General features: G+C 34.9%; 1 protein-coding gene across 3 annotated transcripts in view; it reads left to right on the top strand.

Annotated features, from left to right (window-relative positions):
* Pkn2 (protein kinase N2) overlaps nt 1–13,883 on the top strand; it is a 104,733-nt gene that overhangs the window by 82,320 nt on the left and 8,530 nt on the right. For all 3 annotated transcript variants that reach the window (XM_021643422.2, XM_021643425.2, XM_060392596.1), the window contains 3 exons: nt 7,831–8,007; nt 11,646–11,708; nt 12,974–13,050. In XM_021643422.2, the coding sequence (XP_021499097.1) occupies nt 7,831–8,007; nt 11,646–11,708; nt 12,974–13,050 (317 nt within the window). The remainder of the gene's footprint in view (nt 1–7,830; nt 8,008–11,645; nt 11,709–12,973; nt 13,051–13,883) is intronic.

Below are 13,883 nucleotides of genomic sequence, written 5' to 3' on the forward strand. Positions count from 1 at the left end.
ATGTTCATCAGAAAAGCTTTCCTGTCATATTTAGAAGTGTTTTTCTTATACCACTAAGAATCTTAATAGAAAGTAGTCCTGTAGAGATTGGACAAATGACTTAGCAACCAAACCTGAGTTTGGTTGCCCACTCCCACATCAAGAGTTTTGCCAGTAACTCACGTTTCAGGGAGTTTGACACCCTCTTTTGTACACTCATGATGCATATAAACTCACAGAAGCCCACACCTGCATGTAAATAATAAACTGGATCTTTAAAAAAAAGAAGAAAAGATCCGTATATACTCGCTTATAAGTGGATATTATACATATAATATAGGATAAAGATACTAAAATCTGTACACCTAAAGAAGCTAAGCAAGGAGAAGGACCCTGGGTAAGATGATCAATCCTCATTCAGAAAGACAAATTTACTAGAGGGAGAAAAGAGGGAACAGGACAGGAACCTACCACAGAGGGCTTCTACCCAGCAGGGTATTGAAGCAGATGCTGAGAATCATAGCCAAACTTTGGGCAGAGTGCAGGGAATCTTATGAACGAAAGGAGAGATAGACCTGGAGGGGACAGGAGCTCCACAGGGAGAGCAACAGTACAAAGAAATCTGGGCCTAGGGGACTTTTCTGAGACTGATACTCCAAGCAAGGACCATGCATAGAGATAACCTAGAACCCCTGCACAGATGTACCCCATGGCAGCTCAATGTCCTAGAAAGGGGAAGAGGGTCTGTCTCTGACATGAACTCATGGCTGGCTCTTTAATCACCTCCCCCTATGGGAGAGTGCAGCCCTACCAGGCCACAGAGGAAGACAATGCAGCCAGTCCTGATGAGACCTGATATGCTAGGGTCAGATGAAAGGGGAGGAGGACCTCCCTTATCAGTGGACTGGAGGAGGATCAAGGGAGGAGAAGAGGGAGGGAGGGCAGGATTGGGAGGGGACAAAGGAGAGGGGCTATGTCTGGGATACAAACTGAATAAATTGTAATAAATAAAAAAAATTTTAAATGCTGGGGCGGGGGAGAAGAAGAAAGGAAAATAGCCCCAAATCATGAAAAAGAACCTGAAATCACATGAGCATAATTGTTCTTTCTTCCTAATGATTTGATCATGGGTCATGTCACTAAACGTCGTTGAGGTTTAATTAAGTATGTATATATGTATGTATGTATGTAGATATTGCACTCATTTTTAAACTTTTTTTTTTTTTTTTTAATTTGGGGTTCCTTACAGCTCTCTTAGCCCTAGGAAGGAGAGAGATTACTGGGGAGAGGGGCTGCAGACCCATTTACTTCTCCCAGCTATTTAGGGTTGATGGGTTCTTTTAGGGCTATGCCAGCTCTCTATCAATGTTGCATTGAAACGTTTCTCTCTGTCTCCAAGCTGCCACAGCATCCATTGACATTTCTCCAGACTACTCTACCTTCTGTATCTGGACTTTCCAAATTGCCACACTTTCTCTTTCTGGGCTCTCATATTTATATCCCTCAGGGTCCTAGACCATTCCCCTCTCCATGCTACATGAGGCAATCCATTACCAGGTAGCAAAGACCATGCCCCACAGGCGTCAGTTATCAGCTGTGGACAAACTAAAATCCCACACTTGGATTAAAACAAAAACATATTAAATAATGTAACTGAGTTGTTTTGTTTTCTTTTCTTTTTTCCATTTTTTATTTCAATTTTTATTAATTACACTTTATTCACTTTGTTATCCCCCCCGTGGCCCCCTCCCTCCTCCCCTCCCATCCCCATCCTCCCCCTTCCTTCTCAATGCATGCCCCTCCCCAAGTCCAGTGATAAGGGAGGTCTTCCCCTCCTTCCTCCTGATCCTAGTCTATCAGATCTCATCAGTACTGGCTGTATTGTCTCCCTCTGTGGCCTGGTAAGGTTGCTCCCCTTCAGGGGGAGGTGATTAAAAAACAGGCTAATCAGTTCATGTCAGAGACAGTCCCTGTTCCCATTCCTACATGGCAGTTCAGTGTCCAAGTGGGTTCCATAACTGAGTTTTTAAAGAAAACAATCTTCCATTACATGTAGATACATAGGTAGGTATACAGATGGACATGTAGATAGTTTTTGGTTTTTGTTTTGACTTTATTCTCTATTTTCATGACTAGGAATTTAACCCAGGGCCTTGTGGATGGTAGATAAGGATTCTACCACTGACTATATATTACTCAGCTCTTGGTGTACTTTGTTGCTTAAACAAAGTTTTGAATTTGTGGTCCTCTTGCCACTGCCTCTAGGAATCTGGGGTCACAAGTCTGCATATGAGACTTAGCCATGTACATTTGTACATATGTGTGTATCTGTATTTAATCATATTTGCCTTTCTAGTTAAATTGATACTTGTAATGCTTTTTATTTCTTTATATGAGTAGTTCTTAGAATTACAATAGGTTACTAGGCATAGAGGTATACACTCAGTCAGGATACTGTGGTAGAGAAATTGCCATGTTTCAGGGCCAGACTGGGCTATATATTGAGATCCTGACTCACATCCCTCCAAAAACATTCTGGGCTATTCAGAGCTACATAGTGAAACCTTGTCTTAGTTAAGAAAGCAAGGTAGAGAAAAGAATTCATGTGCTTCCTAAATCAGTAAGAAACTAGTTATATTATGAACCTCCATAATCTTAAAAATCTTAAACCTGAAATACTCAATCTAAAATTTTTAATTGAAGATATGATACCAAAATGTATCAGTGTTCACAAATGTTTCTTACACAGTTATTTAAAATGTTGTTGTAAAATTACTTTTAGATTTTTGATTAAAGGTACGTATGAAACAAATGAATTTTGTGTTTAGACCTGGGGCCTATTGCTATGATCAGAAACAGCTCTGGCCTCAAGTGCTTCAGATAAGTTGTATCTAACCTTCACCATTGTGTTATCCTTGTAACTTATATAGCTTTTTGCTCCCTAACTACTTTAAACCAGATCTTTGTAGAAAGATGCTTTCTAATTAACTCAAGCAAAATAATCCCAATAGTACCACAAATACAAAGGTGTAGGTTAGAGGATAGAGCTAGAGCCAGATCCCAGGCCATGGTGAAATTGAACATAACCTTGAATAAAAATTGACAAGTGACTCAGATAATTTCAGTTTTAAACTTCTGGTTTTCTTTTTTTTTTTCCTTTTTTTTTACAATTTATTTATTTTGTGTGTATAATGTTCTGCCTGCATATATACCTGAATGCCAGAAGAGGGCACCAGATCTCACTATAGATGGTTGTGAGCCGCCATGTGGTTGCTGGGAATTGAACTCAGGACCTCTGGAAGAGTAAGCAGTGCTCTTAGCCTCTGAGCCATCTCTCCAGCCCTCTTTTCTAGTTTTGAGTAATAGGGAAACAGATCTCAAATATGAAAACCAAAAAGGAGATTCAGTAAATGGTAAGTAAAGCTCGTTCTTGGAAAAATTTAGGGGAGGTAATTAACATTTAAATTTTTCCTTTTTTTTTTTTTTATCATGTCTAGAAAACCTCAGGAGAAAAGAATCAGTTCAAAAGTAAACCAGTATATTTTACGTACTAGTGTGTAATATATTTTACATGCTAGTATAAAACATATAACATGTATATATAATATATATAAAGTTTAAAATATATATTACATACTAGTAAGTATGACTAGGAAATAACTCAGATTAGTTATAACTAAGCAGAATCCTTTATGTTTACTTTGTACTTTGTTCTTTTAATAATTCTATCAAGTTCTTTGTCATTCCATGTTATTCTTTTGTTGTTGTTGTTGCTGTTGTTATTTTGGGGAAGACATAGTGACTATGTTGTCCAGTCTGGCCTGCAGCTTGCAGTTGTCCTTCCTTCCATGTGCTCATTTACAGATGTGTGCCCAGGTATTCAGTTGTGCCCTGCCCCATTCCCTTGTTCACAGGCCTCTAAATTTGTTCTGTAGTCTGGGTTATATTATTTTCATATTATTTTACTTTGAAATATGCCATGTCACATAGATTACAATAAATTTCAAGTCAGTTTCTTTAAATTAATATAAATTACAGGTAGTTAATTACGCTCAGTCTTACCAGCTTTCCTACCATCTTTGAACACTAATTGAGCTTTCCCATCACTTGCATGGTTGTAACTGTTCACACGAATTTCTCATCAAATCATATTAAATGTAACAGAATAGAACCAGAAATTTTTTTTGTGTTGGCTTGTGTTGTGTGTGTGTATCTTACAAACAGGTTATATGGAATTCAGTCCTAAAATCTGAGTTTTATTATTAGTTTTTCTCCTGATGTTCATATATTTCTTTCATGTCATTTAATAACTGATGTGACCATTAGTCTTTCATATCTTTTAATAACTGAACTTGGAACAAAACTGGTCAGGGAAATAAGACATAAAAGCATTGTAAGGAAAGAAGGCTAGATAAATTAACCTAAAAATAAACATTACAGGTAGTAGCAGCTTATTAAAAGATTTAGGGATTTTTTTTTTTTAAAGGAGAAATTGGATTTTTATTCTTCCATAACAGTTGAAGGATACAGAATTTAAAGTTTGAGGATCTGGAAAGATGGCTCAGTGGGTAAAAGGGCTAGCCAGCACACCTGACAACTAACAACCTGATATCCTTAGGGCATGGTAGAAAGAGACAACTAGCTCTCAAAAGTTGACCTCTGGCCACTATGTGTGTGCAGTGGCCATGTATCAGCACTCATACTCAGACACTCAGAAAATAAATACATAAATATAATTACAAATATTAAAGTCTGAATAAGGTTGAGATGTGAAGATTTTTAAGGGGAATATGCAATTTAGACAACATTTAAACAGGTTAAACATTATTATATTATAGTTTTCTTATATGCTGTGAAATGCTTATGAGTAAATTTATTGTGTTAATTTGATTTTCTTTTTTGTTTGTTTGTGTTTTGATTTTTCTGTGTGTAGCATCTGGACTCACTTTGTAGACAAGACTGTCCTTGAACTCACAGTGATTCACCTGCCTCTGCCTCCCTGTTAAAGAGCCTTATTCCTCTCTCTAGTTCTTATCCTAAGATTTCTATCGTCAACATTGTCAGCCATTTTTAAGTTAGGTTATTAGTAAAAACTAATTACAGGAAGTAAATGGTTTTAGCCAGTAATTCTCAGTCTTTTCTACCTTTTATGTGTTCATTTCATATCCAGCCTGACATCCATCAAGTAGAGCATTGGTGACTCACCATAAATTCACCTATAATGGATTACTGAGTCACGCATAAATACACCTCGTTTTTAAAATTTCCTTGACCCCAGTATATGTTAGATCAGCTTTGTCTTCACCACATCTGAAAATATTTTACCTACATTTACTCAAAATGTGTAGTTCGCTTTAATAAAGCAAATGTTTTAAGAATTCATCTTACCCAAAACATTTTTAAAACAGTATTTTTCAGTAAATTTAAATTGGACAAAATCAAAGCTATTAGCTTAATACTTCCTATGGATTTTTTATGCCAATACTTTATATTCATATTAAATACATCCCCAACTTAAGTTATATAATCATAAAAGTAAAGCTTAAGAATATTAGTGTGGATTTCTAAGTATAGAAACATTTAAAACCATCTCTGGACCTGATGATATACACCTGTACTACCTGTGCTGAAGGCTGAGGTAGGTGAATCACGAGTTTGAAGCCAGTGTAAGTCACATAAAAATATTGTCTTAAAAACATTAAACAGATTATGTAAAATCAGTATTTAGGAGTTTATTTGTAAGAAACTCAGATGCTACCAGAAAGTACCTTTATTTTCAGAATTTAAATGTAAACTGATGTTTTTGCTCTTGTTCTAGTACAGCACTCTACTAACACAAAACTTAAAATACTTCTTTGTGGGGCTGGAGAGATGATGGCTCTATGGGTAAGAGCCTTTGTTGTCCAATCATGAGGACCAGAGTTCACATCCAAGCACTCGTTTAAAAAGCTGTCTGCAAGCACCTGTACAACATCTGCATCCACATATATTTATAAATAAATATAAATATATAAATCTTAAAAAATACTTCTTTGTAACAAATATGATTCTTAATGTTTACTGGGCAGTATTTAAGTTTTCAAGTCACTAATACTATAATGGTACTTGGATAAAATACTTCTTTTGTGAGGGGCAGTTTGGGGATTTTTGGTGTTGGTTGCTTGGTTGTTTGGTTGATTCATTTTATTTGAGACAGGTATCTGCATAGCCCTGCCTGTAATGGAACAGCTCACTTTGTAGACCAGGCTGTCCTTGAGCTCATAGATCTGCTTGGCTCTGCATCCGGAGTGCTATGATGAAATGCATGTGTCAGCACACCTGGCAACATTACTGTTTTTTAAAAGGCCCAAAAAGAAATAATAGTATTATCTCTTTCTAACAGCAGTAGTTCAGCCTGATATTTGGAGTGCCATAGTATTGTTTGTCACAACAAAAGTCAAACTCTGAGCATGTAAAAAAATTTAAGGATGATGACTGTAATCGCACATGGGTGCATTCATGGAGGTCAAAGAACTAGTTGATGGCATTTTACCCTCCAACTTTATATTATATGGTGATTGAACTCAGCTAGTCACCCAGTGAGACACCTAAAAGCATTAAGCAAAGCTTTTAAAAAAGCAAAGAGCCTGGCAATGGTAGCACATCCCAGCACTCGAGGAGGCAGAGGCAGATGGATCTCTAAAGTTTGAGGCCAGCCTGGTCTACAGAGTGAGTGCCAGGACAGCTCAGGCTACACAGAGAAATCCTGTCTCAAAAACAAACAAACAAAAAAACCAAAGAACATCATTTTTTGTTTTATTCTAAGTTTCAATAGAAACAAGTGAAGCTTGCTTGGTATTAGAAATTTATATTATTTCTTAAGGTTTGTCTGTTAATCCTTATTTTGGTCAGGAACTAAAAATTAATAAGTTAATTGAAGCTTCATATGAGTAACACTTTACATAGTTTTCTTTTACTTTGAGTTTTAAACAAAATTAATTTATTAAACATTTTCAGGAAAATAATTCAGGACAAATCTTTTGCTTTTGCTGTTTAGGCTACATAAATATTCCACATTCAGGGAGTTTTGCCATAGTTCTTGTAAGAACTCATCTTGTTCTTATGGGGATTTCTACAAACATTTCTGTGATAGCACAGAAGAGCATGTTGTTCTCAAAGAATTCCCTTTTGAAACATGTTGTAGAATTCTCCTTGTTTTCTAGTCCGTCTTCTAGATTAAATTTTTATCAGCATTGACATGTCTTTCAGCATCATATTTTATGAGATAAAATTTTGAATACTGTAGCTAATGAATTATAGATGCTGTCCTTGAAACTACCATGGTCAGAAACTTTATTTACTTACTGAGTTTCACTATATAACTTAACTTTAATTACTAGCCCCATTTGTGCCAGGGTGATTTTATCATATAAACTTTATAATCTTTATATTTTATTATTCACATTTTAATTTTCATTAATATATTTTATCATTATATATCAAATAGAACATTTCTTTTTATAATATTGGAATAGACATCCAAGAAACATATCTCTGCAACAAAGATAAACACTACCTCAGCGCAAAGATCTGGGAAAAGGCTTTTCAAGCAAACGTAGCCATCCTAGACTTTCAACCAAAATTAATCAAAAAAGATGATTCTCATCAAAGGAAAAATCCACCAGGAGAACATCCCACTCCTGAACATCTATGCCTCAAACACAAGAGCACGTATATTCATAAACAAAACATTATTAAGGCTTAAATCACACATCAATCCCAACACCTTAATAGTAGTGGAAAGACATTTTTATAATTTTTAAATTCGTAAAAGCTTGACATTTTGTTGTTGTTGTTTTTTCTCTCCTACAGCCTGATGTGTGAAAAAAGAATTTTTGAGACTGTGAATAGTGTCAGGCACCCCTTTCTGGTAAACCTCTTTGCATGTTTCCAAACAAAAGAGCATGTTTGCTTCGTGATGGAGTATGCTGCGGGTGGGGACCTGATGATGCACATCCACACTGATGTCTTCTCGGAACCCAGGGCTGTGTGAGTATTAGACGTCCACCTCACTGTGTGACTCAGGGCTTTCTGGGGCGGAAGAGCTAGGGATTTTAGATCCTTGCTTCTCCTCTAGTGGAATGTAGACCCCACAAGAAATACTAAAGTTTTTTTATTTGTGTGTTTGTCAAATACTTTTTGTGTTTATGTTCTCTGTTGCTTATGTTGAAAATTTCATGAGTTACCTTTATTTTTATACTTGATAATTTAAATACAAGTTAGGTTACATGTAGATTATTTTTATTTTAGCTATTAGCTTTCCCCCTACAGAGTAATTTATAGATACATTATTCTCAAAGTGCAGTACTTTTTTTTTTTTTAAATGAGAATTGATATCTCATATTTGTTTAAAATGCTTATATTGTGTTTTAAGGGATAAGGCCAGGCTTAGCATATTTCTCAAAGAACATTTAAAAATGAAAACAAAAGACTAGTATGGGTTGAGTGTCCCTTGCACAAAATGCTTCAAGCCAGAAGTGTTTTAGGCTTTTGTCGCTTCAGGTTTTAAAATTTGGCCAAGAATCCTAAATCCTCAATCACGAAATTCTCCATGTTCTGAACCTTTTATTTCTTGATAAGGTCTGCCAGTGCCACCCAAGCTACCCTTAAATTTGGTATGTATTCTAGTCTTGCCTCAGAAGTCATAACCATCCTCTGTCATCCTCCCAAGATTGTAGGTGTATACCACTACACCCAACTCTGAAACTTTCTGAATGTTGTGTTAGAGCCTTTCATAGTTCAGATTTGGGAGTTAGAGATGTTTAGTCTGTATTCTTATTACCTTTGAGGAAAAAGATGGAAAGGAAACTTCAGTATAAACCCATTTTTGTAGTTCAGCTAAATTATGTATTAAAGTTAGCTTATTCAAGCATTTTAGATTATAGGTCGTATATAGCGTACCATTTTCTGTTCTAGTTTTATAGCTTTTACATAGTGGAAGGCTCTCCCATTAGCTATATCTATGCTAAATGCTAAGACTTAACAAAGTTGCATCTTTAGGCTCAGTCTTTTCCCTAGTGGTCCAGCTATTGATAGTACCCAGCTCAGGACCATCTTATCCATTTGAAAGGCTCATAAAGATCCCAATTAGCATCTCAGATTGATTCTTTCTGTTTGTTTTCTCTGCTATTTCCCAGGACTGATACTCTTTATTAGTCTTCCTTATCTTATTAAATAATAATATTATCTTCTGTGTTGTTCAAGCCAGAATGCAGAGTGTAGGTATTGGTCCTCTTTTCCCCTCACCAGTAACAGCCATACGATTCACAAATCCAATCAGCTCTCTCCAAAATATTCCCAAATCATTAAAATAAAAAATCCAAAAGTGACTTTATTGATTTTACTTTTAATTATCTTAAGTCTATTATATCAACTGACATTCGTGTAGCAATTTCACTTTCATACCTTTGATTTTTCCCATCTAACCATTAGAGGAGTACTTAGAGACAGCGATAGTGTCACAGCTTTCAGTTTTCAGATAAGAAAACAGGAATTAATTCTGATGCATAGTAAAGTATTTTAAAAGTAAGCTGAGTAGAAAGTCACTAAATAATTCATTTTCTGGATATTTAAAACTTAAAGTTATTTCCTTAATTTTTATTTTATGTGTGTCTACATGTATGTTTATTGGCTAAATGTTTGCAATATCCATAGAAGGCAAAAGAAGGAGTAGGATCCCTGAAGATATTTAAATTTTTTAAGGTGGTGGAGCAAAATTAGACCCTCTGTTAGGACATGGTCTCAGGAGGATCCTGAATTTAGGCTAGCCTGAACTACATAGGTAGTGTCTTGATTTAAAGAAAGAAAAAGCATAAAAATATATTAAGCATGTATTTACTATACATGGGAATTGCTTTTTGTTTTATATGTTTGGTTTTGATTTTAAAGAAATACAAAAATGTTAATCATTTACCTCCCTTATTAACAGAGGAGCAGGTCCCATATATGTGCTGTTGAGTAATGTGATGCCTGAAAGAGAGCCTGGTTTATAAGCCAGTGTAGCCCTGCATCACCTAAGACTATGTAATTAAAGTAGTTTACTGTTCATATCCTTGCTGTTTTCTAGTTGTGTGGCTTTAAGCAAGATAACTCTTTTTTCTGAGTTTCATTTCCTGCTTTTATAAAATATAGAATTAAAGGAAAGCAGCTAGCCAAATACCTGACTATATCAGATTCTGTCAGTGTTTTCCCATTTATTTTGTAAGTTGAGTATAATCAGTGCAGTTTGTTTAAAAAAAAAAAAAAGCAGAGAAGAAGGAACTTTTTTTTTAATGTTAACATAGTTTTGGCATGACAATGTTTGCATCAGAAAAGCTTGATAAAACTATCTCATTAGTTTATCAAGTTTAACAAACTGCCCACAAATGCTTTAACCTGTTAGACAAGATTTAGTATACAACTAAATATGTACGTGCACATAGTTGCATCTTAAAATTCTTCAAAATTACAGTTTCATTTTTATAAATGAGTAAACTTTAAACCCGAATATAATACCTATGATGTAGCATTGATGCATTCGCTTTACTTAAAAGAATAAAATTATCTCTGTAGATGCCATTTGAGTTGGAGTGATAGGAGTAGATGGCTGAGTGAAATATTATACATTTGGAAAAGGGTTGGTAATAATGTGTATTTTATAAAGAAAATAATTATATTTTTATATAATTAAGAACCTATTTTTCCTAAATGTCTTTATAGATTTGCATTTGTAAATTCATTCATTTATTTATTATCTTCACTTAGCAAACCTATTGTGACTTGGGGCTGTGCTATATCTTTGGCATCAAACTAAAAAAGACATGCCTTAAGACTTGATGTTCCAACTAGGCTCAGTTTTCCCTGGAACCTAAGGCCATGTTTCTGTGCTAGGCCTTGTTTCCTGCCCCACAAACAATCCTAAGTCCACACATCTAAAGCCAAACATTTTCTCAACAATACTTTGTCTGTTTCTTTACTCATTATCTATTCATTTCTATTCTGTAGTACTCCCTCATCGTAGATAACTGTTAATTTCTTTGTTAGCACCATACTATTTGTTAACACTGTTCTATTGAAAAAGCCTTATTTTCTCTCCTCTACATGCATCTGTTCCAATACGCACAATGTCCATTATATAAATATTCTCCCTCATTAAAATGACTTATCTCCTCTCACTGTAAGAGGAAATTTCAGTATTTCTTGTATGACATTCAGGATTGTACTCAGGCTCTTTCAACTTGATATTCTGCTATGTTTCCCCTTAAAGTCCCACCATGTGCATTAGCTACAACAAATTCTGTACTAGTTGTCAAACTGGCAGCTTCCATGCCTCTATTCTTCCCCTCTACGGGAATGGCCTGTATTTGCTAGCAAAACTTCTGCTTTGCCACTCTGTCCCTCCATCCTTAATAGGACATTGTAATTCCTCCTACAGAACCAAAAAAAGTTCTCTCTGGAGACGCTTAATAGCTCTGCCAGGCCAAATGAATCCCATTTTCTCATTTTCAAAATTTATCTCCAATAGCATAATATATTGTATGTAGTAGGAGTAAATATTTGAGGAATTAACTACAAAGTTTTGCATTGAAGTATATAAGGATTTAAGAGCAGTGAAGTTTATTAAACATTTGATTTAATTTCTCCAACAGATTTTATGCAGCATGTGTAGTTCTCGGGTTGCAATATTTGCATGAGCACAAAATTGTTTATAGGTAAGTACTTTTTTGTTGTTGTTTCTAATAGCTTACTTCCATTAGAATTCAAGATAACTAATAATGATATTTTCTGCTAAACCCCAGCTTGAAAAGATAGGTCACCAACATGCAAATTATGTGATGGACTTCTTTGGTTCTTGGCCCTCTGTTGGTTTCCTCATTGAAATAGAGAAAGTATGAATTGGGCTGTGGTGACACAGCTCAACAGTAGCATTCATCTGATTACATTTGGGTGTCTGCTACAGAAACTTCTTTAGACCAATTGACCACAAAGAGAGAAAAACAGATTGTGCCAGAATATAAACCACCATGCTGTTCCTTCATTGGGATGTCTTAAATAACATGTACTAAGCATAGTGGTAGAGCAGTTATGATGTATGAAGCCCTGGATTTGATCTCCAGCATAGTAATATATAAATTAATAAGGAAAAGTTGCCATCACCTGAACTAGAAAGTATATGGTGGTATAGCCCATTCATGTCCTGTTCCTGGCTCCTTCTCAAACTGCAGAACAGCTAGTAGCCAGCATCTGGTCCCTAGTCACACTGCAGCTCTTCCTTCATACTGCTGCATTTCATGGTACTGGAATACAACCTCATATTGAGGAAGCCAGTCAAAGTGAGGAGTCTATAAATAGTGGTTTATTCAAACTTCTAACAATGTTTTTAAAGTAAAGATTTCCTCACGCTTCTATTTACTTAATAAAATGTTTTAAACTAGTTTCATTTGTAATTAATTAGCTTTGTGTTTATTTTAAATTACACTCCTAAAAGTTAATATTGGCCAAATGTGGTGGTATACACCTTTAATCCCAGCACTCAGAAGGCAGAGGTGGGTGGATCTCTGAGTTTGAGGAAAGCCAGGGCTGCACAGAGAAAACCTGTCTCAAAAAACAAACAAAAAAAGTTAACTTTTATACTTTATTTATACCATTAACTTAAGTTATTTTATAATGTGTGTAGACAAACTTCAAATTGTGATTAAGTCAGATTACCCTTAATAAAAATTTAAACTTGAGTAAAAGGTATTTAAGCTGATTCTACATTTAAATAGATAAAATGTGCCTTTTAAAAATATATTCTCATCTATATAAAAAGAAAAAAATTAGGTAAAAATTATATTACTACATGAAAGGAAAATGAGAGCATCTCAAGCCATAACTTGGAAAAAAGTTCTTAGAAGACAAAATTGAGCCACTCTTGAAAACAAAAATTATGTCTTATATTATGACTGATTTATTTTAATGTTTCCATCTTGAACAGAGATTTGAAGTTGGATAACTTATTGCTAGATACAGAAGGCTTTGTAAAAATTGCTGACTTTGGTCTTTGCAAAGAAGGTAACTGGGCTTTGTAAATTCCTTTTGTAATAGATTATTGTTTCTTTGTACTTTGGTAGTTTGCAAATTTGTGTATGAAAAACAATGTGTTTTTTATTTTAGTTTATTCTATTACAACATTTGGATTGCTCATATGAGCCAGTAACAAAACCACATTAAGACTTTGTCTCATGGGCATAAATACTTCCTGCTTCTAGAAATTGTAGTGTGAGACATAGCTTCTCTTCAAGCTGATAGTCCGCCAGCACTTTAAGAAAGCCCTAAGCACTGGCTTGTTGATTAGGACCTTGCAGAATGAAGCACACACGCCTAGTGTCTTCAACAGCTTCTTAGAACTATTAACATTTTAAATTGGAAAAATAAAAGTATGTAACTATCTCAATATTGTTTTCTATATACTCAAAGTAAAGCAGTGAGCTGAGGCAGTTTGAATCACTGGTCACACGAGAAAATACAAAGTCATGGATGTAAGCACTAGACAGTGCTAAGTTACCTTTGACTCATAATTTTCCATGTGTATTCTGTATGTCTTTGAAAAACTTGATTTGATTTCATTGAGTCCATTTCCTCAACTATAAAGTGAATATCGGTTCTCTCCAGGGATTATTAAAAATGAATATGGGACATAGTAACCAATGTTTAAATAAGATATTCTTTATATAACTCATATATGCTTCCTCTTCTGTACAATATTAACTTTATTTTTATTACTTAATATTAACTTTGTTTCCATAGTACATATACACAGTTTTTTGATACCTTAGTATTAGTGGCTGTTTAATAAATCAATAGTTTTGATGGGTGAAAAAATTTGTAAAGTCTTGGTATGTTTG

Source organism: Meriones unguiculatus, chromosome 10 (genome assembly GCF_030254825.1).
Source record: "Meriones unguiculatus strain TT.TT164.6M chromosome 10, Bangor_MerUng_6.1, whole genome shotgun sequence".
Lineage (NCBI taxonomy): Eukaryota > Metazoa > Chordata > Mammalia > Rodentia > Muridae > Meriones > Meriones unguiculatus.